Source organism: Balearica regulorum, chromosome 1, assembly GCF_011004875.1.
Source record: "Balearica regulorum gibbericeps isolate bBalReg1 chromosome 1, bBalReg1.pri, whole genome shotgun sequence".
Lineage (NCBI taxonomy): Eukaryota > Metazoa > Chordata > Aves > Gruiformes > Gruidae > Balearica > Balearica regulorum.
Window position 1 is genome coordinate 33,438,768 of NC_046184.1, and position 26,496 is coordinate 33,465,263.

The 26,496-nt window shown below is 38.9% G+C and overlaps 1 protein-coding gene across 3 annotated transcripts in view; it reads right to left on the reverse strand.

Annotated features, from left to right (window-relative positions):
• Positions 1–26,496, reverse strand: part of ADAMTS20 (ADAM metallopeptidase with thrombospondin type 1 motif 20) — a 105,347-nt gene that overhangs the window by 18,615 nt on the left and 60,236 nt on the right. For all 3 annotated transcript variants that reach the window (XM_075744984.1, XM_075744976.1, XM_075744967.1), the window contains exons 24-28: positions 26,339–26,446; positions 24,988–25,152; positions 24,477–24,767; positions 23,976–24,137; positions 22,370–22,546 (exon numbers count right to left, since the gene is read on the reverse strand). In XM_075744984.1, the coding sequence (XP_075601099.1) occupies positions 22,370–22,546; positions 23,976–24,137; positions 24,477–24,767; positions 24,988–25,152; positions 26,339–26,446 (903 nt within the window). The remainder of the gene's footprint in view (positions 1–22,369; positions 22,547–23,975; positions 24,138–24,476; positions 24,768–24,987; positions 25,153–26,338; positions 26,447–26,496) is intronic.

A 26,496-nucleotide genomic window follows, 5' to 3' on the forward strand; every position in this document is an offset into this window, starting at 1 on the left:
ACCCTTTACAATTTCAGGGGGATCCTGATAAAATTTAGGCAACTAAATCCAGGATTGTCATTCTTAAAGTCTTACATACGTATCGGCTACAGAAGCACCTAGGCTGCCCTGAGCCACAGTCAAAGACCTTTAAAAGTTCCTTTGGTGCTGAACAGTCTAATTCTACAAACATGCACAATCTTTAACAGGTTGACCAGCTCATCGGAGCTTTACATGCCTGTAAGGATGACCAGCATCCCGAAAACAGGTTTTCCTCTGTTTTTATTAACGAGTTAAAAAAAGAAAGCAATTGCTGTAAAAGTATGCTGAGTGCACAGCAGGGAAACGAGGCACAATACAAAACACAGTGATAGATGATATTTAATGCAACCAAAGAGAGAGAAACGCACCTAATTTTTTTTCCTTAACACATGAAAAAGCTAATGCACTCAGCCTGGACATAGATGATCCAAGATCATCAATGGAAAGTTCAAGAGGGTATATTATTCTGTAGGTATTCTCCTGAAATTGGACATATTCTGGCTTCATTCCTTAGATAATATATGAAGATAGTTCTTAACGGGACTGTTTCCTCCCAGAATACCTCGGCATCAGCGGCAGGCAGGCTCAGCTGTGTTCTTTATTGGATAGTGACCCACCTTCAGCAAGGGAAATGAAGACTACTCCTGTCCAATACAGCTTCTCATTGGAGACTCCTGACAAGTAGGTAAAGGTTGCCTGTCCTCCAGCACAGAGAATGAATACCAAAGAAAGAAAATCAGGTCTCAAACAATGATGCCAAAGCTTTAATCAATATAAAGTGGGGATGCCTCCTTTAACTTTTCCGTAAGGGCAGAGCATAGCTCCTGCTTTGAATGGAAAATATAGGTTCCATAGAAGAGTGGGACTCCCAAGTGGCTAAAGGCATCTAAATACAGCTTACAGGGAGGTGTCTTGCATTGAGCTCCACACTCACCAGCAGTGTTTTCCTTGGAGAGCTGCATATTGTCCACAGTGACCCAAGACACTTGCCTGACTAGCTGCCTTTCAGCTGTGTATCATCAGTTAGAACCATCAAATTCTCACCTGTACAGGAGCAAGGCTTGTTCTGTGCTCTGGAACCCACTCGTGTCCTTTCAGAGCATCTAGCCTATAGTGCTTTTTTTGTTTGTTTATTATTATTTTTTTTTTACATGGCTGAATTTTGCCCTTCATAAGCCTGTGTTCCTTCTTGGAGCTCCTAACGCGTTATTACATGCTCTCTGTGGATTATGGTCCTCTCTCTCACCGCTTGGTGCCCGCTCTGTTCTGTGAGATGCTCTGGTAGTCATCTTCCCGAGGCTTAACTCTCCTGACTGGGGAAAGTACAACTGCATTTAACTCTCTTGCTGCTTGACCTCCTTCCATTCAAACTTCAACACGGTTAAGAAGAATATAGTCCTTATGGCTCAACATGTCTATAATGTGGCTTCACTTCTGTGACATTCCACAGAATTGGAGGTTTATGGAGAGTGCATTTTCCATACATTTTCTGCAGATTGCATATGTAGAAAAAAAAATTTCTAGAATAATGTTAAATCTCAACAGAAAAGTGAACATTTCTTTAAAAAGTTGAAAAAACCATCCTGTAACCATTTTACACAGAAATTCTAGCACTCGTCTCAACGTTGGCTAAAGTAATATTTCCCATATGTCAGGTTCTTTTTAAAACATAAAACTACATTAAAAAGCCGGACTCGATTACTATTGTTCAAAGTCATTCCATATGCTGGTAACTAGGATTCATCTGTTTGTTTTTTTTCATAGTAATAAAGTTCTGTGAGGATCAGCCTGACAGAACTCCTGGTGCTCTCTGTGGCACAGACAGACTCTCGGACAGGCATGCCATCACCAGTTCCTACCAAATTAAGGCTCTTTCTGCAGCTGACATGCAGAGTTTCACTAAAAGCCTTCTGATTCTTTTGCTATTGTTGTTATTTCATTGAAAAGTTGACTTTGGATTATTTGGTGGATTTTGTTCTAAATTTTCTTAACCTTTTCTTTCAAGGGACCATTTTGCATAGCTTCACTGGTAGCTCAGTGGGCTTCTGAACACTGAAAAAAAGACCAGTAAATGCCAAGCATATAGCCATTTCTCCTTGTATTTACATTGGCTGTAAAGGGATTTAAAATATAAATGAAGTGGTACTGTAACTGTACTGGTTTGGGCTGGGATAGATTTACTTTTCTTCATAGGAGCTAGTATGGTGCAGGGTTTTGGATCTGTGACCAAAATGGTGTTGACAACACAGGGATATTTATTTTTGAGCAGTGCTGACACAGAGCCAAGGCCCTTTCTGCTTCTCACCCCACCCCACCAGCGAGGAGGCTGGGGGTGCACAAGAAGTTGGGAGGGGACACAGCCGGGACAGCTGACCCCAACTGACCAAGGGGATATTACGTACCATAGATGACATAATACAGCTTCGGGAAGAAGGAGGAAGGGGGGGGATGTTCAGAATGATAATGTTTGTCTTCCCAAGTCACCGTTACGCGTGATGGAGCCCTGCTTTCCTGGAGATGGCTGAACAGCTGCCTGCCCATGGGAAGCGGTGAATGAATTCCTTGTTTTGCTTTGCTTGCACATGCAGCTTTTCCTTTACCTATTACACTGTCTTTATCTTAACCCACGAGTTTTCTCACTTTTACTCTTCTGATTCTCTCCCCCTTTTCACTGGGGGACAGTGAGTGAGCGGCCGCACAGGGCTTAGTTGCCAGCTGGGCTTAAACCACAACAGTAGCACTGAGAAAGGATAAAACATATTATAAATGTTAAAAAAAAAAAAAAAAGGACAGTTTTATATAATGGATCAGAATAATTACAAATCCACAGGGTTAGACACAGTAGTTGCTTGAGTTGTCTGACCAACTGCATTTTGATGATCTCTGGTTGGCCCAAAAGTCTGTTTGGGCTCTTCTAAGACTACGCTAGAAGTAGACTGGGACTACTACACCACAAGACACTAGTAAAACATTACTTTGAGCATCACCTAGTTGAGACTTACTTCAACTTTTCATTTGCCATATTAGAACTCAGTCTTCTTGTGCCTGCCTCCCCCATTAGCTGCATCTCCCCAGGGGTCCTTGCAATGCTTAAGCACAAAATAGGCATTTGTCAGCTAAGAGTATTCATAGAATCACAGAATGGTTTGGGTTGGAAAGGACCTCAAAGATCATCTAGTTCCAACCCCCCTGCCATGGGCAGGGACACCCTCCACTAGACCAGGTTGCCCAAAGCCCCATCCAACCTGACCTTGAACACTTCCAATAATATTCAAAAAGTTGTTCTTTAAGTATGTAGACTACTGTCAGGAAGCAACAAAGACTCTGTAATTTGGTCCTACTGAATTCTCTAATTCAGAGTCAGTAATTCTTCACTAAAACAAGTACAAACCCTTGTGCCATTAGCTCAAGCATTCAGAAAGGACCGTGGTTACAAAAGACCAAACATTCCAAAACTCCTGAGAGAGTGGATTGAACTCCAAGAGGTATGCAAACAATTTACTGTTACATCTCAGTTACACCTATGTTAACTACAGAAGTTACACTGAAGATATTTTTAAGTCACTTCATTGAGTATAGCTTCATTTCAAAAGTTCAGTGTTGTATCACATTCCTCTGGTGTTCAGAAAATATCTTGATTTGATTAAATCCTCCTTGCAGCTGCAGTCTGTAAGTCTGCTTTGCCACATTTGTAAATGCACTTTTGCAGCTATAGCAATGGAAGGGAGGAAGGCTAGGCTAAGAGGGACTCAAAGACTTTATCCAATCCATCATACTGCTCAGAGTTTGGATCAGCTGGACCATTCCTGACAGCTGTTTATCAGTCTTGTCTTCAGTGACAGGGATGCTACAGCCTCCCTTGCATGCATTTTTTTCACTGTATAACCATCCTTATAGTCATAAAAAGTATGATTTAATGACAGTCTAACTGTTAAATAAGATGGATACTTCTCATTCTACCCTTAGCAGACTCAGAAACACTCACCTCTTTATAACCACTGATTACGTGTTGGATGAATACCTCATTCAGTCCGTCTTTCTATTGATTTGATCTTGAAAATACACAGCTCCCCCAGCCTTTCCTCTCTTGTCACTTTGTCCAAGTCTTAGATTCATGTGGCTGTCCTCTGAACACTCCAACTGTCTGCATGCTTTTTACAAGGAGGTATCCAAGACTGTATGCTGTGTATCAACTAAAGCACCGGAGTTCAAACATGCCACAACAAAGTGTATACCCAGTATTATTATTCTTTGTTCAAGCTCTTTGTGGTCTTCCCACTTTGCAGAGTTCTAGATACCATTTGGAAGAGAAGATCTAGAGCAAAAACTACTTTCTGCAGTAACATTTGCAATCATACTGCAAACGTCACAGGATCTTTGGTGTAAATTAATAATAAACACACTTTCCTCCTGTAAGCATGAACCGTATTCCCACTAGGACTGCAATGCAGCCCTCTGATCCAAACACTACCAGGATGACATTCCTACCACACAATTTGACTGGATCTCTAAGCTCAGTAATATATTTTTTTAAAAATCAAGCAAGACTGTATTTCTAATGACCAAATGCACAGCCAGCTGAGCCCAATGAGTTCCAACAGGTCCCTTTCTCTCAAGCTGATGAATGAGCGACGTCTACTTGTAGAATACTCCAAATAGCCTCTGCAGTTACTGCAAACTCCTCCCTGCCTGTTGCCTGTGCATGAGGAAATACAGCACCCCTGGAATCTGACTGACTCTTGCGTATCAAAATGTGAAAGGTGAGAAACTGACACTCCCCATGTTTCCGTAAGATGCAACACAAGCATCATCCCAAAAACACTTTGCAAAGTTCAGTCCACAGCACATCTTTGGCTCCCATGACACTGGCAGACGGTCCTCCGAGGTCAGTGATACAGAGTAAATCTCCATGTTCCTACTGCTGGACTTGTCGAAACAATTTGCAAAGCATTCCATGACGTACTGTAGCACATCTGAAAACCAAACTAGGTGTAGATAACCCAGCAACGCATGCTCCAATCACATCTCTCTAAACCACACAGGTAATCATGATGTTTAACTGTTCTTTCCCAGGCTTTAGGCAGAGAGAAGTCAAGAATATGGATGTTCTTCTGTTCTACAGTGAGACTTCACAGTACAGTTGCCAGTTCTATGCCATGAGAAAAGCCACAATTTTTAGCTGTTGCAACTACTACCACCTCCAAAAATACAAATTTGGATTAGCTGTCAAAGACTGAATCATCCATGAACTTGTTAGAGCTGCCTGAAGTCCTTTCTGATTCCTTGCTAAGCCTGGATGCCCCGTGATTCCACAACCACCTTCCCTCACCTAAATTATTGAGAAAATTTATTACAGCCTCTGAAATTAAATTTTATCCCCAAATTCTTCTCCATCCAATATAAGCAACAATACTCCCATAACTTGTAGGGATATTTTTATGAGTAGACATGTAGGTAGGCTCTAGAGTCTTACAGCCTCATTATTCTAACACATGAAGAAAGCTGTTCTCCTTCCTCTGTGACTGGGTCCTCCAAAGTTATCCTAGTATTTCAACTGCAATACTTAACACCTGAGTTATTTATAGCTACATTCTGCAGATAACAATCATGTTTTTCTAGTTAACATTGAGCTAAACTTCATCCAGAAAGTAACATTTGCTAAGATTTTTATACACATCATCAAAATTACAGTACTTATGAGAACACGTCTTCTGTATTCCGATATCTTTCAAGTAAAAGTACTGAGTTAAACTTATTTACAGCATTACTTCAAAATTTTTGATTTGAAGACCATTTTTCCTCCCCAATAATTTCACCTCAATTACTAAAATTAATAAAAATTTGGTAAATTTGGAGTAGAATACAGGTTTTTGTAAAGAAGTGTTAAAGGTCATTCCCTCATTATTTTTCATGAGGGAAATTTACAAATTTGCCTTTCAGAAGCCGTTCTCTTCAGCACAGAAGTTCAGGAAGGATGGCCCTCATGCAAAGTAACTGCCATTACCTACTGCTCTCATAGCATGAAAACCAGAGAACAATTTGCTCCAAGTATCGTCATCTGCAGCCCGATCACCATCTAATACTGGAATTTCTTAACTTCACTCCTCTCAAGAACAGGAGGCAGCAGTAATCATTTTCTGTAAGGTCAGCCCAAGAAGCACTTCCACGTTTTTGGTTTGACTACATACCCTGGCTGCATAACAGGGTGAGAAGCAGGCACACACCAAGTTTCCACCATCCATATGTTGGTTTCCAGGGCTTCCAGGTATGTATCGTGGATGTGAACACCAGCGCTCTCCAAACCGATCCCAGTGTGGATGTAGGAGACTCTGGAGTGCGCTGCAGCATGACCTAACAGCAGTCTGCATGAGGCAGCTGAGAACAGTGAGAGACAGTAGTGACTCTTACGAGGTCATCTAACCTGTCCACTGTCCACAGCCGTGCCTTTTCTAACAGGACTGAGTACTACATGCTCCATAAAAAGGTGGCCTTTATTGGATTCTTTTTAAGATAAGGAGTTGGTTTCAACTTTCATCTGAAGGACAACAGAGAACTCCTGAATAACTATTTTCCAAGCATGCTGAAGCTTATCTATTTAATAGGTGGACATAAATGAGAAACTACATACACATGCATACATATGTAGAAAAAGTAGGAATGAAGAAGGAATAAAGAAGATTAGAGGCATTTTAGAATTGATGTGGATAATAGGAAGGTAAAACTGCTATGACAGTGTATATATATGGAATCTACTAGGAAAGTGTTAATGTATTCCTCTTAAAAATAAAGACATCCTGGTTAAAACAACCCAAACAAACCCATCCATCATATTAAAGTCAGAACCATCAGGAGAGATCTTGAAGGTAAGTTGATTTCATGTCTGCAGAAGTCAAACTCTACTGATGAGGCTACAGAGAAATTTTAGACAGTATTTAAAGTTGCTACCACACGGTCTGAATTTTTTTGCCCTGTGCAGCTGGCAGCAGCCATAATAAGCGAGACTTCTCAGCAAAAGAGCAATCTGCCTGGATGGCAGATGAACAACCATACTCTTTGCAGCTGTTGGAAAAATCAAAACCAGAACTCTTGAAATTCCACTTAATGATCATCCACAGAATTTAACTTATTCATTCTAGTTAGATTTGTGAGTAAGTCTTTTAATTTGGCCTATGTCTCTGACGTCTCAAAGCACTATCCATTGCCTCAAGCTTAGCACCACTAAAACAGATGACCAAGTCCTCCTTTGAAAGCCCCGTCATGTCTTTCCCCTCATGATGAACACCACCATTCTGCTCATCACTGCCTAAATCCTGGCATCCTTTTTGATACCAGAGCATGTGAAAACCAGGCTGTTACCATGCCCAGCTCCCCACCTACCGTGATACTCAGCCAGGCTTCACTGCGCTGTGTATTCCCAACCCGTCTACATACATCTCATAACGAGACTGTAAGCTTTTCCAGTCCGCAACCTTCTCTTTGTTTTACCTACATAGCACAATGAAATCTTCAAACAAACTTTTAGCTATTACGAAACACAAGAACAGAACTGCCAAAACAGCTGCAACATTATTTTAGCAATCGTAGGATTTGCTTTTACACTACCTATATCCTGGTGGATATTCAGTTGTACCCATGTCCTTTTCAAGGGCATGCTCAAATAATTCAGTGCCCAAAGAACTGTATTTCACAGGTGCTATTTCAGGTGTCCTCATTAAAGAAACTTTCAGAAACTTTTTTCTGTAAATGACCGATCATACTTTACATATGATATAACTATTCTTCCTGCATTTTTTTTCTAAAAAAATAAAACTCTTATCACTCTTCATTTTAAGAAATAAATTCATTTACAAAGGAGGGGGGGATTTTGCCTCTAGACAAAGTTCTATCCTTTTCCTTTCAAAAGAGAAGTATTGTCTAACTTGTTTGGAGATGACTCCAGTGCTCTGCTGCTATAAAGAGTGAAAATTCCTGATGCTAGGTAAAAATCTCAAGCTTTGGGGGGGCAGGGGGCTGAGAACTCATAAATAATAATTAAAAAATCCTCTCATATAAGTTCACTGTAAAGCCTAAAAAATACTAATCACTTAATTCAGAAAGGAAAATCTGGGTCCAAGCAATATTTAAGTCCAAGTTTCATAACAAGGAACCAAATTTGACTCAAATTTTGGACAAGAATTAGTCAACATGGCATACAGGGAGGAAACTACCATCTTCCCATTTTCCCTAAGAGCACAATCCAAGGCATCAGAGAACAATTATGTTGTATTCCATGTAGTGGCAAAGCCATTTCACAGGGATTATGGAGAAATTAGTGTGGGTGTTGACAAAGACGTTTGTGTGGCACAGTGGAAGAGGAGGAAAACAAAACAAGATGAACCAAACAGTGGCAGAAATAAAAGGCTAGAAAAAGATGGAAATTCTTCACAGAAAATTAATATCATACTTTATTGGACTCAAACATGAATAATTGAGTCAAAGTCCAAAATCAGACTCAGTTGTCATGACCTGTCCCCCAGATATTACTTACTTTCAGATTTCAGCTTCCCTGGAAGAAGAGCTCACTATTAGGCACAACAGTAACCTACAAGAGAACCACCTAGCAACAGCAGGCATGCTAACACTGCTACATCACAGCATCAGTGAAATGCAAACCCAAGCCTTGTGCTAACTGAAGATATTTTGTGTTTGTTAATGTCTGCTTGATACTTTTGAAAATTTAAAAATAATAATCACAATTTCATGATTTGACAATTAACATGTGCTCCTTCAACACTAATGACATATCACATTTAGTATCTCATTTAACACTTCCTTTACAGGTTCCACTTCATCTCTCAATTACAGTAAAAACTAAATTGTATAGTTACTCTTCCTGCCTTACTTGGTCTTGATTTGAATCCATTGGATCTGGGTACCACCTAAGAATCAGAAAAACAATAGGTATTTCTGACTCCTTTCAGCAGCCATTTGGTCTTAAGCGTCACTGAAGGGTCTGCATGTACCTCTGTTAAGAACTTCACCATCAGCCTTCATTCAAGCAACATTATCACTATAATTAATTACAGTATATATTAAAACAATGAGAAGTGTGATCAGATTATTAGTTGCTGGGAGGGAGGGAACAGATAAACTACATTCCTCAGTCAGCATTCCTGCAACAATATATCTGGTACATGTACCTAATTTTTATCATCTTTCAGACAAATTATATATACTACAGACAGATGGCTGAGGCAAATTACAATTAAAAATACAGGAACAGTGGTAAATTAAACAAAACAAAAACAAACAAAACCCCAAATGTGTTGGTTTTGTGTGGCAAGGTTTTGGCAGCGGGGGGGCTACAGGGGTGGCTTCTGTGAGAAGCTGCTAGAAGCTTCCCCTGTGTCTGACAGAGCCAATGCCAGCCGGCTCCAAGACGGACCCGCCGCTGGCCAAGGCCAAGCCAATCAGCGCCTCTGTGATAACATATTTAAGAAAAAGAAAAACAGTTAGAGAGCGCTTTTGCAGCCAGAGAGAGGAGTGAGAAGATGTAAGAACATCTGCAGACACCAAGGTCAGTGAAGAAGGAGGGGCAGGAGGTGCTCCAGGCGCCGGAGCAAGATTCCCCTGCAGCCCGTGGTGAAGACCATGGTGAGGCAGGCTGTCCCCCTGCAGCCCATGGAGGGAGGATGAGGGGGTGTAGTGATTCCACCTGCAGCCCGTGGAGGACCCCACGCCGGAGCAGGTGGAGACACCTGAAGGAGGCTGTGACCCCGTGGGAAGCCCGCGCTGGAGCGAGCTCCTGGCAGGACCTGTGGATCCGTGGAGAGAGGAGCCCACGCCAGAGCAGGTTTGCTGACAGGACTTGTGACCCCGTGGGGGACCCACGCTGGAGCAGTTTGCTCCTGAAGGTCTGCACCCCGTGGAGGAGACTCATGTTGGAGAAGGCCGTGAAGGACTGTCTCCCGTGAGAGGGACCCCCCGCTGGAGCGGGGGAACGATGAGTCCTCCCCCTGAGGATGAAGAAGCGGCAGAAACACCGCGTGATGAACTGACCGTAACCCCCACTCCCTGTCCCCCTGTGCCGCTGGGGGGGGCGGAGGTTGAAGCCGGGAGTGAAGTTGAGCCCGGGAAGATGGGAGGGGTGGGGGGAGGTGTTTTTAAGATTTGGTTTTATTTCTCATTCCTCTACTCTGTTTTGCTTAGTAATAAATAAGATGAATTCCCTCTCTAAGTTCGGTCTGTTTTGCTCGTGATGATAATTAGAGAATGATCTCTCCCTGTCCTTATCTCGACCCGTAAGTTTTTTTCATTGTACCTTTTCTCCCCTGTCTAATGAAAGAGGGGAGTGATAGAGCGGCTCTGGTGGGCACCTGGCCCTCAGCCAGGGTCAACCCACCACACCAAAATAAACAAAAAACAAACAAAAAACCAACAGACAATTCTGCCTTACCTCTCCTTCTGAAATGAGTGGCAAACAGGAACAAAGTTAGACCCTTACTAGGACTTTCTGAAAGTCTTAATCTACTAGTAGAAATTTGTTTCAGATTTGTAAGACTGAATAGCAATCCTGTTCTTCCTAGAAAGCATTTGGTATAGGCACTTTTACCATTACACCATTGAGGAAGTCAAATTGCTGACTTGGCCAGACTTCAGCAAGTCTCATCTCTCTTTATTCCACAGCGATGTAACACTAGTAACACCTTTAAGCAGTTACATGAAGGCAGCAGCACTGGAGACAAACAGTGAGTAAAGCGCAAGCATCAAGGAAGAAGGCAGAAAATGGAGATGGGACACCTCAGAGAAATCCAGTGTGAGCAAAAGATATGCAGGTTTTTTTCTATTTCAAATAAATGGATAGATTTCTGGACACATTTTCCAAATGGAGAACAACAGATGTATTTGTGTCCAGCCAGCAGTTGGGCTCGCAAACCTCCATGAAAAGCAACCAGCAACCCAAAGTGAATCCGTTGTTGCTTTCACCAACAGGCCGCAGTTTAACAGACACCTCACAAGGAGGACAGTCTCCCCTCTTGTGAAGCTAGGGAAAGCTGAACAAGTGCATGGGAATGACATGATCTGCATTCTCACTGAAAAGTAATGTTCACCCCTTGGAGCGACATTTTATTCATAGTTCTTCACAATAAAAGTTGCACCAGATTTTTAACATGATAGAGGATCTCTGGTGTGGAAGCTATGTAGCTGCCCTTTGCACAATCAAAGGGGTTGCACAGAAAAAATAATTTGTTTATATACTTTTCACAATTTAAAACTTCATTTTATGAATTCTTCTTTTTTATCTTCAGACATAGTGTCCTTTCAATTAACCAATTACAAAAGTAGTTAGAGATAATACAGTCTTACAATGGCAGACCAATTAATTTTACCTGAGTTTGCAAAAACCTGAACATGACCAGAAGAAACACTAGATCCCAGCAACTGCAATCTCTGATTTATCATTTTTAATCATGTTAGCAGCAGCAAAACAGTAGCTCAGAAATTAAACAAATAACAAATATATGAGCTCTGTGTGTCTGTCGGCTCTAAGAAAAAGTATCAATTCACTTTTTTCCATTTGATTAAAAACTAAGGTTTTATATTTGAAATTTAAAGAAAACTGGAAATACAAAGAGATATATATACCAGAATGATACAGTATTGTCAGCAATTTCCCCAAGTTTTTAGAAGCATACAAAAACACAACTCTTCCTATGGCACTTAACTAAATATCAGCTAAAGAATTAAGAAAAATAACAAAAGAAAATATTTTAAATATTAATTGGGCACAAAAATGTGTTTATATTTTAGATAATAAGAAATAAGACATTTTACCTACCTTCACATGTTGAATTCCAGTTTGATTTGCACCTAAGCCACTCCTCCTGTATATTTTCACTTTACTTACAGATCAGTCTTGCCCACATTACAGTCACATGCATAAATGTGAGCATGCATGCAAGCTTCTGAAGGACTGATTCAGCAGCAAATCTAAGTGCCCAATCCTGCTCTCACTGAAGAGAACTGAAGTGAAAGGGCCCTAGAGAGCTGCATACTAGAACATATACCGCTCAATATCTTAGTGGAGTCGCCAGTCTCCCAGAATTACCAGTTTTCAAAGGAAGGACTAGGAACTCCTGAAATAGAGAACTACGGACCATTTTTTTCATTTCCTAACCCATGCCAGGTAACCAAAATAAGTGTGTATTAACCTTCATAAATGTTAGGAAATGGTAACACTTTAATTTATGCTTAATAACTTTAAAATTTGGGTCTCAAAACCACTTTGAACCGATATTTATGAGTTGTGATTGGGGTTCTCAAAACTGCCACACATATACAGGCAGCTCAGAACTATTTTCACATGGATCTGACCACCCAGAACCCTTCAGCTTTTCTGAAAGTTCTAACTCTGCAAAAAAAGAAATAAATACATCAGTAGCTTCATATTCCTTTCATTTTCATTAAATGGCTACACATATTTAGGATCAGTATTAAGGACCACCTACTTTTTTTCCCCTTCCATGATATTCTGGGTTGTTTTTTTTTTTTTACTTTGACTATGTTCCCCTGTTACTTGTCATCTTTCTAAATGGAAGGTCTGAAAGTTCTGCAAACCTCCTCATGCAAAAGCATTCTAGGAATGTAAAAAATTATGTCATATCATTGAGATTAAGAGTTGAGCATTACGTTATGATCCTCAGCTTTCTGTCTTTTGTTAGTGACTAAGTGGGAGCAGGACTGGGCCATAAAATTATAGCTCCAGCAAAAGGTTCAACAGCTAGTATCTTTAAGCTTTATCATCAAAGATCATGTGCCAACTACCTATTCCAGTCCAGCTGTCCAATGGCATAAATATCTGCTTTTATCAGTACCAATTTTTATCTATTTTTTTCCATTCAAGTATAAGAGCTTCCCCCATGAAAACAATGGCACTAAAATATCATATGAAATTCATTGCAACGCAAAGATTACCGAATAGTAAAAAAACTCGCTTTCAGCAAAACTGGTTAGTTCCCCTCCCTTTTTTTTTTTATTTTTTAAGGACTTTAAACATTAGCATTCCTTAATAAAGGACACATTAAATATAAACACAAAGCCACACAACATGCATAAAAAAGAAGGGTTAAAATGCAACTGTATTTCACAGACACAAGTCACAGTCATTAAATTAAATTATCACACATACATTATAACTTATTTATTATTTCAAGCTATACAGGCAACATAGCACCAAAATGGAGAAATTTCCTCTAAACTTGATGAACAGTACACAGATATTTCTTTTTGAATTTTGGAAACAAGTATTTTCTTTCATTTTTCTCAGAACTACCCTAAATGAAATCCACTATCCCAAGTCTGTTTTATGACATTATTTGGGTAGTGACACATGTTATCAGTTATCTCTGTAAAGGTACCCCTCCCATTTCCAAAGTTTTCAAAAATGAATAGCATATGCTAACATTAAGATTTCAGCCAGTGGGATATAAAATAAATGTGCTGTATTGGTAATGAGGTATTCTGAAGTTCGACATTAGGCAGCAGCAGAAGTAGAGGTAAAAGGCTGAAGCTGGTTTTGAAAACCAAGTTCACTGATCCTGAATTCCCTTTTAATATAAAAGATTAAAGATATAAATACTTTTTACATATTAGAAAAAGTGAATGAAGGCACTTATACATAGCAAGATTTTTTGCATTAAAATGAAAACAAATAAATATTTTACTTTTGCACGTTTGGGCCACTTCTGCTCCTGCAGAAGTCAATGGGATGCCTGGCAGTAACAACACTGGAAGGGGACTGGGATGTCAATTTTTAAAAAACAAATTTATATTCATTAAAAGTAATAATAGATTTCTTCCACTAGTGCAAAGACAGAATTGCATTGAAATTATTCTGGAGCAGCTAAAAAGAAAACTGAAGAACCAGAAAAACAGTTAAAGAATATCACATTAAGTGTCTGAAGGGCAGCAAGTAATAGCGTTAAGATATTTCTGACATTTGGAGATGAGCTGATCCACTCTTTTTATGCCTATTTTCTCTGAAATCACAAGTGATACTTAGGAAATTTATATAAAATCCTAAGAATGATGAAAAGGAAAAAAAAATAAAGATTTATTTTGTCAACATTTCAGACAAACCAAATATAATTATCTTCTACAAGGGTCAAATCTTGCCTGTATCACTGACCATAAAGACATCTCAAGCACAGACATAGACTGTTCCCAAAGAACTCAGAAAAACTAACTTTTTAAACTGTAGTTTTGTGGGACTTCTTTTTTAATATAATTTGAACAGTTAGTGAAACACTTGTCTGTGATGTTCAGTTTCTTGACTAACAATGTACAATTGACATGACTAGTTTGTTGTCAGTGTTTTGTTCTTTTAATAGTTTTAGAATAGTGTAAAAGCACTCTGCACAAGTACTATTCCTGGGAAAGTTGTGTCTGTCCACTTTTAATTTAAGGTTCCTTTAGAGAAAGTATTTTTAAATACTTTAAAGTAATTAAGAAGAGAATTCTACAGTTATTATCTGACTTCACATCTGGTATATGGTAATATTTTAGGACAAACTCTTCCTAAGTCTTAACTTTGAAAAGAACTGGATGTATCATATCTCAACTCACAATATAAATGTGAAGTAAGAGAGCATGAAGTCTAACATGCTAAGAAAACAAATGTAAGAAAACAAAGTGCTAATAACTGCACTACAATTAACTCGCACTAGAGAGTAGAAATCCTCTCCCATTAGCATTCAAATAACATTCCAAATGTAGATGTTTTCAAGAAAATCTAACAGAAAAAACTCACGATGAACCTTAACTTTGCGATGCTCTGAACCATAACTGGTAGTGCTTGGCAACAAAGCTGTACAATGACTATATGTGAAACTGTTCAGATGAGGAAACTAGAACACCTTGAAAAAACTGTTTGAGGTAAAACTGAGGATGGTACAGAGCAAAGGCATAACTCTGCTTCTGTGGCAATACTTGATACCTTCAAGTTACAGCAGCTTCCTGTGCTGCATCTGCTCAGACAAGACATGCACACAGTAAGTTACCTGGTTTCAAAAGAGCCGTCAAGATTTACTGATAATAGACTCCTGCGACGGCCTTTAGGTAACACTTAGTTACAATCTGTATTCAGTAATCCAGCTATGTATTCCTTCTAAAGGAACAAGAAAGGATGAGAAGCAAACATGTATTTCAGGTTGTGACACACCTGGTTAAAATGTCTCTGACAAAATTTAGGTTGCTATCCACACTCATACAAGAATGAAAGTCCTAATGAAACAGAAAGCTTCCAAGGTACCAAGAAGTGTCACCATCAACTGCCTAAGAAGGAAGCTTGCTGTTTGGCTACCTGGTTCTCCAAGGGTTTTGGTAAGCACTGAAAAACTAGGGGAGACCAAAAATAAAATCAAAACTATGGGGGACCAAAAATAAAATCAATCTCCTAAATATGTCAAAAATTTTGTCATCCAAAAATGCAAACAAACTTTCCTAACTATGTGTAGCTGGAAGGTATTGTGTTCCGATATATGAATAGCCTATTTTATTCCTCCAGTGTAATTCCTCCTCATACTCCGTAAAATCTTTAATAAAATATATAAAATTAAAAGTACACAGCACAGTAAAAGCATATATGTATCAGCAATTTTGAGAAACTTAACACTTGTTTTCTACTGTGCAGCAACAACCTAGGAGCCATAGAAAAAGAGACTAGAAGGGAAGATATGGCAATTTAACCAAGAGATAAATAACAAAAAAGTTTTTTAAAGAAACTGAGATAAAAAGGGAAGCTTCCACTAGTAGTCAAATACAATCCTTGAAGAGAAGGCACCATGAAAAACCTCCATTAAGAAGAGCATACTAGATGGGTAAACCAGTTACCACTGGTTGAACAGCAGAAGGAAGAGTAAAACAAAACATGTTCACATTACACATTTAGCCCAGGTACCAGGCAATGGGTTTGGCACTGAAAATATCCTAACTTGCTACAGTGTGTCAAATTATTTCTGAGCCAGGTACTGCATTTCACCTGGGAGGAAGCAGCCAACAGCTGGTAAATCTTGAAACCTACTGCTACAGTTAAGCTCTTCAGGGGACCAGTCGAAGCTGTCAGCTACCACTGGGATGCGTTTACCACTTCCTTAGTCCTGAAAACTACTGCTGTGATAAATATGTTAGAGCTACCGGATTCAAAAGTGAAATGATAGTTTAAATTATTGTGTATTATACGCTAAAAATAATATTTTATTCTCTAGTATAATGTCCTGGTTTCAGCTGAGAGGGTTGATTTTTCTTCGTAGTAGCTAGTGTGGGGATATGTTTTGGATTTGTGCTGGAGACAGCACTGATAATATAGAGATGTTTTTGTTCTATGGACCTGTTGTTGAGCAGTGTTTACGCGGGGCCAAGGCCTTTTCTGCTCCTCGCACTGCCCTGCCAGCGGGACGGCTGGGGGTGCACAAGGAGTTGGGAGGGGACAAAGACAGTACAGGTGACCCAAACGAGCCAAAGGGGTATTCCATACTATGTGACATCATGCTCAGCATAAAAGGGGGCTAGCCGGGGAGGGGCGGCAGCAGCTTCAGGACGCGTGGCTCGGGGACAGTCCGGTTTCGGGGCAGGTCTGAGCGTGCGGTCTGAGTTGTACGGTCCTCGGGTGAGAAACTGCATTCTGTATCACCAGTTTCGTATACTCTGTTAAGTACTGTTTTGTTTTGTTTTGTCTTGTCTTCCCCTCTCCCTTTGCAATCCTAGTAAACTGTCCTTATACCAACCCACCAGGTCTTGTCTTTTTCCTTCCCATTCTCCTCCCCATCCCACTGGGGGGGGGGGGGGGGGGGGGGGGGGGGGGGGGGAAGTGAACAAGCGGCTGCGTGGTGCTCAGCTGCCGGCTGGGGTAAAACCACGACATATAGCTACTTTACATTGGTGCTATTCATGAAAGCTTTGCAAGATTGTATACGTACATGCACTATGCATCTGAAGATTTGTTGTACCTAAACATAACCGCAGATCCAACTAGCAGTTGTTTATTTGATTATATTCCCACTTAACTTTTTGTCAGGTAACAGATGATTGTTTTGCAAAGAAAACTAAAGCATGTGGATATGGGAAATGCTGTTCAAAGGAAAAAAGCTTAGCATTGCAAATAATAAAGCAGCATTCTCAGCTCAATTAAGATTGATTATTCTGCAACTCTTCTAGCACAAAATTGTCAAATCTAGTCATTATGGTTCAGTTTTAAAACCTTGTATTTTTGCAAATTTGTAATACTCTGTCTTTTCATGCTTTAAGTAAAAAACAACTTCTTGTTTTAGGGTCAGAAAACCTGAATCGCTCTGATGAAAATTAATACAATAAACCAGAAGTCTTACTGCATGGACTAAACACAAAAACCCAATAATGCACTGTGGAAAGAAGGGATACAATAGAAGTCTATACTAGAACAAAGTACTCTTAGCCAGCTGTCAGAATGCTATGGAATTTTTCTTTACATTATATAATGTGACATATGGTTTCCACACTTTTTAGCTTGTAATTTATTCATTCTTTCATGAAGTTTTGGATCATTGCCTCGATCTCTTTTCCAATGAAACTAGAGTAGTCTAAAAGAAAAAATATCCAAGATGCACGGGCCACATTTTCTGGTGGTGTAACTCCATTAAAATAAGTACCTATATTTACCTCAAGTATTATTTAACTTATACATGCATTATTAATATGTATATATCAAAATACATACATCTGTATTGTAATTTTTGTATATAAAAAAAGAGGTAGTGTACTTAGATACATGCAAATTAGACAATGAAATCTTGAAAACAAATGTTTCAAATTTTGAAACACTTGAATTTAGGAATCTCTATAATATTTATAAACCTAATTTACAGTAAGAATTGACACCAATATTCTTTGAAATCAGCAGAGTCCCTTCAAGGTGCATGGGCTAGGTGCAAACCCACTCCACTTCCCTTGGGTTTTGATACAAAGGCAGAAAAGAAAAAAAAAAAAATAAAGATTAGCATGATTCAGTTCTTACTAAAGAAAATTCCCTTAGAAGCCTGCACAAAACTAAGAGGGTGGAAGATGTAAGCTACATTCTAAAAAGATCATTGTCAGAGTATCTCAATGACATCCAGATCAAATTAATTCAAGTTGCAGGCAAAAAGGATGCAATTCCTAGCCATCCTCCCTGTCAAACTTCAGAGCCTCTTTCTGGCCTGGATATCATGCTATGAAAATTCTGGACTGAATTAAACTTTTAAAGATTCAAAGAAACAAAGTTTCTGAATATGCATAATATTTCTGAGAAAGTGTCCTGGAGTGCTATGAGCCTTTAGAATTTGAGATTTACTTGCCTCACATCCCTTTGGGCAACTGCAGAAACCAGCAAGAAAGGAGTACGTAGCCTTTAAGCTTTGTGATGGTCAACTCCAGTAGCCATAGACAGACACTATAAAGTGTAAGAGTCCATAGCTGCTGAACTGCAGAAAGCATCAACCAGAATTCTGGCTTCAAATGATAAACAGAGCCTTCCTTGAAACTGCCCTATCGTGCATTTACAAGATACATTTTATTTTAATTACATTGTGTAAAATGAATCAAAAACTGAAAGAAATGTACGTACAAGGCATATTGCTAAAAGTCTTCTATCCTCAAATATATACCAATAGCTACTGGAAGAAGCTGGAATGTCCCAGTATGGAAGAGAGCCCAAAAGACACTGACAACTGATAAACTAGAACAATCCTTCTACATGGTGGATCAGGTTCTTGACTCTGAGCATTCTGAATTAGTCTTAGCTAATTTGACATTTTGCAAATCTATTTCTGCTGGAATCTAAAATCCAAGAGGAAACTATCTGGTTACGTAAAAGCTGGAATAACCTGTGAGCGAAACTTTTAGTTTAGACAAAGCTACATCAGAATCCAAAAAAGGGCTTTAAAGCAATTTGGATACCCATTTCTGAACTGGCTGGGCCAGAGATAGGGCCAATATTCAAGGAGCTCAAGTTGTTGTTCCAGGTAAAGCAATTGCTCAGAAATTCCCTTCCTTCTACTCACCCTCTCCGTGTATTACATTTGTGCCATGCATGCCAGAAGCGAAAGACAGCAGAATCTATTATGGCAAATTACACTACATGTGGGAAGTCTCACATTTCAGATTCCACTTAAGTTTTGACATTGGAATCTCACGGGTAGATATAAAAAGTAATGCACTGCTGCCCAGACACATGAATACTACTCAATATTTTTTTCAAAAATATAGTGTTTTATCTGGTTCTTGTTATAGAGAAGGGAATAAGTGTAGATGTGACATGCTTGATGACCCCAAGCTCCAGAGAGTATCCAGTCATTAGCAATCCCCTATATTAGAGCATATTGTATGCCAGAAAGGCATAAGGCAGGCAGAGCCATGATCTATTGCCAAACTACCACATCACTAGTCAACCACCCATAGGTGAAGGCTAAAGAAAGCTATTTGTGGTAGGCTACAACAGGGTTTCTGTAAATAAAGCTTTTACTGCTCTTTCATAAAAGCTGTCCTTGATGAATAAATCTTGCTCAGTTTAAACAACAACAAAAATTAACTGAAGTTTGTTGTTGTTGGCAGAATTCAAACTAGCTAAATTACTAAAAAGTGACAGCATATTTTAATATGGGAGCCTGTTTTTATTTCCTGAACCTGCTACATTTGTTTCTGCACACCATATGACAGTGTGTGTTGGTTTTGCGTGGCAAGGTTTTGGTAGCGGGGGGGCTACAGGGGTGGCTTCTGTGAGAAGCTGCTAGAAGCTTCCCCTGTGTCTGACAGAGCCAATGCCAGCCGGCTCCAAGACGGACCCGCCGCTGGCCAAGGCCAAGCCAATCAGCGCCTCTGTGATAACATATTTAAGAAAGAGAAAAAACAGTTAGAGGGGGCTTTTGCAGCCAGAGAGAGGAGTGAGAAGATGTAAGAAATTCTGCAGACACCAAGGTCAGTGCAGAAGGAGGGGCAGGAGGTGCTCCAGGCGACAGAGCAAGATTCCCCTGCAGCCCGTGGTGAAGACCGTGGTGAAGCAGGCTGTCCCCCTGCAGCCCATGGAGGGAGGATGAGGGGGTGTAGAGATTCCACCTGTAGCCCATGGAGGACCCCACGCCGGAGCAGGTGGAGACACCTGAAGGAGGCTGTGACCCCGTGGGAAGCCCGCGCTGGAGCAAGCTCCTGGCAGGACCTGTGGCCCCGTGGACAGAGGAGCCCACGCCAGCGCAGGTTTGCTGGCAGGACTTGTGACCCCGTGGGGGACCCATGCTGGAGCAGTTTGCTCCTGAAGGTCTGCACCCCGTGGAGGAGACTCACGTTGGAGAAGGCCGTGAAGGACTGTCTCCCGTGAGAGGGACCCCCCGCTGGAGCGGGGGAATGATGAGTCCTCCCCCGAGGATGAAGAAGCGGCAGAAACACCGTGTGATGAACTGACCGTAACCCCCACTCCCCGTCCCCCTGTGCCGCTGCGGGGGGCGGAGGTTGAAGCCGGGAGTGAAGTTGAACCCGGGAAGATGGGAGGGGTGGGGGGAGGTGTTTTTAAGATTTGGTTTTATTTCTCATTCCTCTACTCTGTTTTGCTTAGTAATAAATAAGATGAATTCCCTCTCTCAGTTCGGTCTGTTTTGCTCGTGATGATAATTAGTGAGTGATCTCTCCCTGTCCTTATCTCGACCCGTAAGTTTTTTTTTTCATTGTACCTTTTCTCCCCTGTCTAATGAAACAGGGGAGTGATAGAGCAGCTCTGGTGGGCACCTGGCCCTCAGCCAGGGTGAACCCACCACACAGTGTGATGAAATTAAAACTATGACTGAATAACCATAGAGCCTGCAATCATATACAAAACAGAGGTCACAAACTATCTAATAACTATATTCCATTCTAAACTTAGTTTTTGAAGGATTAAAATGGCTTTTTATGTCAATTGAAATAAAAACCAACATGAAAATCTTTGTAAAACTAAGCCATATGTAACATTCACAATGTATTACAATAGCTTACAGGTAACCTATTAATGCAGGACAAACTGCATCACTCAGGGAAGGAACAGGCTGTGAATAACTTTCAATCTAAAAGGAAAACAAAGATTGAGTTCAAAGGCAACTGTGTGCTGAATGCCCTGCTCATCTCAGCACCTGAAGTACATATATTAATTAAGCATTAGCAAGTCACCACTAATTATTTGGCTAATGGCTAAAAACAATACTCTGGTGTCTGTCAAACACAAACCCAAAACTCTGTTTTGCACAGTGGAAGAGAGAGATAACCGTGGTAAACTATTGATTCAAACTTTCATTTTAAAGTCTATTTGCAATAAATTAGAATAGATTATATAAACACTAATAAATTATCTACAGTTGAAATTGAACAATATTTTTAACAATGTTTCCATGTTAATTCAAAGAACCAAATTATGTAAGTTTACTAATAAAAAAAAAAAGGAGCAGAACTGTTGTCCTAGCCCATCTCCCAGGGATGTTAATGACAGGTTTTTAACTGATTTCAATGGAACCAGAACTGGATCCAACCTCCTTTGATTGCCATTACTCTCCTTAAAATTGAGCACAATAATAAATATAGTTGTCAAATTCACAGCTTGGGAAATATAATGTAGTCTATGTTGTAGAGCTTGCTATGATTACTTCAGTATGTTAATAATCTGCTAGTGGCAATTTGAAAGATTAATGGTGATTATTACTGTAGGCATTTTTACACATTAATAGACAGTGACATGTGGACAATAACATATTATAGTTACATACATAATTATACATAGACAGCTTTAATTAGTCACTGTTTTAAAACCACAAATATAAACTTTTATACACAAATGTACATGTAATACGGAGTAAAATGTTTGATGACAGAGTGTAATATACATGTGTGTGAGTTAGCTACTTTATACTTAAATATACTATTAGAAAAAAGTTGTGCACTAAAAAGCTTTTTTTTTACAAATATAAATATATAGATAATACTACAGTATAAATTACAGCATATACTTTTAAATTTAAACACAGATCAAATCATAACCTTTCAAAATAGAACAACTATTAGGTATTGCTGTTGGCTACAATGATTTCTGATAATCTTAAAAATATTCTCTATGATGTTTTACAGAGCATGATACTGTTCCCACTGAAGTAAATGGCTGTTTCCCATTTAATTCAATGACTACAGGAACAATTGCTTAATAAAACCACATAGACTATATTCCACATGCATTATTATTTCACTGTTATCAAATAAAATAATAATATCATTTTTAAAAGGCAAGGGGAAATAGAGTGACAGAAAGAACAAGAAAGTGAAAAAATATTAGTGAATGCTATCGTACCGATTTCCACGGTCCCCGATGCCATGAAACATCACCAGGGCAAGAATGCACGTTACATTGTGCCATATTAGGTGGCTTGTCTAGAATTTCACAGTTTTGATCACCCAGCATTTGGCCAGTAGGAAGCTGACAAATCACCAGTCTTGTCTTTATTCCATCTCCACAAGTTTGAGTACACTGAAATAAAGAATTTTATATGCAATATTTTTAAGAGAGTCATCACATACCATTAAACCAAAAAGATACAGCAGTAATTAGTACATGTTATTATTTACTATGTCTGTTTTCATATTCCCTGAACACTCAATTCATTAATCAGGACTTACAGTCTCATCTCATATAATGAAAAAACAATTCTCTCACCAAAACATTTGCCAAACTACATTTTTATAGTTTATCAAGTGATTTTCTACAAAAAGTCTCAGTTACAGAGAATCTATTCTATCAAGAAGAAGTAACCATTTGTGAGAATAAATGTGGATATATATCTCTCTTTGATAGAGGAAAAGATGGAAATTGGTCCTAAAACTAATTTTCCCTGCCAGAAGAGAGAAAAAACAAACACAGGGCATACTTTCTCATAGTCTATAATTATGCAGACCAAGTGTAAAATACTTATAGGATGTGTTTTCTGGGTTTCCTGTAATTTTTCAATACCAGACAAAAATACTAATTCTCATTTCTAATGAGCTATTAAAAACAATCTGACCAAATTGAGCATATTCCAATAGTTTATAGCTGTTTACTGTAATTCAGAGGATTCTCAACTAGACAAAAACTGCAGCATCTGCATTAACTGGATCCCAAGTCTGCAGCTATGGACAGAAAAACCAGGACATTTAGGCTGGCCTTAAGAACTAAATGGTTAGATCTGGCCAAAACGAGGGAAAAAAACCAAAAAATAAAAAAGTCACTCAATTTTTCTTCTTTTCCCATTGAAGTATCAAGAATAAGAAAAGAGGGCAGGAATCCACAAGAGGTTAGATCAGAATGAATGCCAAACCAACCAGCTTTAACTCCTTCCGTAGTGTTTGAGCAAGAATGCATGGTCAAGATACGACATTATATGGCATGGAGAAACAGTTATCTCTGCAATAACATACAGTGTTTCATCAAAGCATTCTAACTCAGGCACATCTTTTAGATGCATAATCCTATCTTCATACTTCTTATTTGTAACTACAAACAAGTAGATACTACTACTTGCAGTTATTCTAGTCAGTACCTATAAAGTTTGAAGTAATAAAGTTTCTTTATAGCTTTGTGTGCTCATTTTTTTTCTTAGACTAGCTATTACACTGAGGTTTTCTGCATATAATTCATCTTTTTGTAACAGAAAATAACTTTGTATTTCTCAAGATTCAAGACACTACTGCAGCGCTCAATTATACGTTATACATCCGTAGCCTCACACAATACTTACTCCTTTTGGATATATATTTAGACTACTCATATTCACACTACAGTTCTGGATCTGATCAAAGAATGAAGTTTAGATAAACAGGCTGAAATGGTATTCAGTTCCATTCACAGTCAAATAATTATGTTACTTTTTTTACGCTTATGTGGTAAATAATGTTTCCCTTTGAAAGTGAAAAGATCTTACTTCTCCCCAGTTCCCATAGTTCCATCGTGGGCAGGGTCCAGAATCACAGTGTCTTGACTCTGGAGGTTTTGTTGCCTCCTCACAATAACTAGCACTTCTTCCTTCCTCATCTTGACATACTACAACTCGACGGTGAAATCCACCTGCACAAGTACTAGAGCACTACCAAAACATATGAACATATGTATCGCCATTGCATAATCAGAAAAATGCAAAATATGTAGGTTAAAACAACTTAGAATTATAATTTTTTAATGTTAACTTTCAAAACTGAAATTTGCAAATAAAAATTACTACTACTATGTAGAAGTATTTTAAAGCTGAGATCACAGAAAAATTACATTTTTAACTGAATATATTCTTCATAATAATAACAACAACATTTTTTAAAAGGAATGTGCTTCTCTTTTGACCAAATCTGTAGTGCAATAACATTTCTAGAGATGTTAATACACATGTGAGAGACAAAAAATTAATATATTAAAAAAAAAAATCTCTTACTGCTCCCCAGGGTCCAGTTCTCCATTGATATCCTCCTGCAGAGGGACGGTTCCACTGGTTGATATTGTCTTGTGGATGGTGTATTGGAAGGTAACCTATTTCTGGAAAATGGCTTGGGTGGTCATGTATTTTCGGAACATGATGATAAACTGGTGGACATGGTGGCATGTTACATTCTTGTTCTTTGGAAGGTCGGCCTTCAGGATCACAGTAATTCTCGTTGATTTGTTGATGATAGTTGACACAAATAACTTGTCTTGTTACTATTCCACTATCACACGTAACTGTGCACTGACCAAAAATTAACCCAACATTTGTGACAGAACACTGATAATTAATAACCAAAGACATTTATATTTGATTTTGACAATAAGAAATGTATACTTTGCTTTTACAAGGGATGTAATTTCAATCACACTTGCACAGCATATGAAGCCACAATTTCTAACCAGACACTTTGGTCTATAATCTAAATAGACACATTAAAAAAATAAATACAATTAATACTTACAGGGGACCAATTTCCAACTTGCCACTCTCCACATGGGCTGAAGCAGCTTGAAATTTCAGCTGGTCGTGGTAAATGAGCACACAAAGATTCATCTGCTATTCCTCCATGAGCATCTCTACAACTCACATAGCGAGCACGATCACCCTTCCCACAGGATGCAGAGCACTGTCAGAGAACAATCCAAGCTCATTGCACTTGAGAAGACCAAAACAAGATCATGCAAGCATCTAAAATACTAACATATCTTAGTATCAGCTTGACTTTAGAATTAAGCAGTGAGAACCAGATTTCCATCTCACTTTGATAGAGCCATGCACTCAGGAAGGAAAGTGAAATATTGTTGGATGGTTCAGGCCTTAAGAATTCCCATTGGCTTGGAAATGATTTGCATGGCCTTAATTCTTGTGAAGCAATTCAGCGTATCTGAACAGGTAACATTTCAACTATAACATGTAATCATTATACAGTTGCAAAGGCAAAACTGTGTTTTTATTTATTAACAGGAGAAACATTAGAGAGTAACTTCCAGAACATTTTAGTTATTACACAGTTATGCAATATTTACATCAACTGACATAATGACTGATATTCACAATCTATTGGCCATTCTAGTTTATATTAGCATATTCCATTGAGCCCCTTCTGATGCCTTTATAGCTAAGTTGTTCAAGGTGGATCTAGTGAAGAGTTTCTGAGTAGTCTCAGTCTATGCACTCTTTACTGCTGTTTACTTAAAACAGTTGTGCAAAGATATAATTGTGTTATATGCTTTGTTAAATACCTCAAGACATTAACATACACACCCATATTTTTAGCAATACTTTTAAGTTTTCACATCGCTGTCAAGTAAAACTAATTTTCAACACTATCAAAATCAAAAACTCTTGCATTAAACAAAGTTTGTGTAGAAAACATTTTTATAGTGCTTATTTTACAAACTATGTAAAATTAGACCTTTAAAGACCCAAACTGTTTCATATTGCTATTTACATAAAAGATTTAAATCATATTTTAGACTGAAGGATGTTCTCCATACTCGGAAACTGAGCAATTATTTTAAAAACACACTGTCTTGCACGCTCTCAATCATATGAAAGCTATTTTGCTCAGAATCCCAGCTCCTAGAATCCTGGGTTTTTTCCCCTTGCTAGATTTGAAGCACACCATTTGCTGGTAGTGTCTATCTCCTCCTTAAGAAACAGATTCTTAAAAAAAAATAAATTAGAATTCCTTTAAAATTTATCCCAAGCAGATTTCAGTCTGAAAAATATATTAACAGGAGCTTTATGGAAAAATGGGTAAAGGAATGGAGGACTGCTCCACAAGATGTGACCACCATTACATTACATACTGGGGTCCATGATCCATATCTCCACTGGGTCATCTTCCCCACATGAACTAGAGGAAGCGATGTAGTCCGTAATTTTGTATTTTCTGGACAAGAGGGTAATTCACACTCCTGTGAGGGTGAGGAAAAAAAAGCTTTCAAAATATACATGTTGGAAGAGC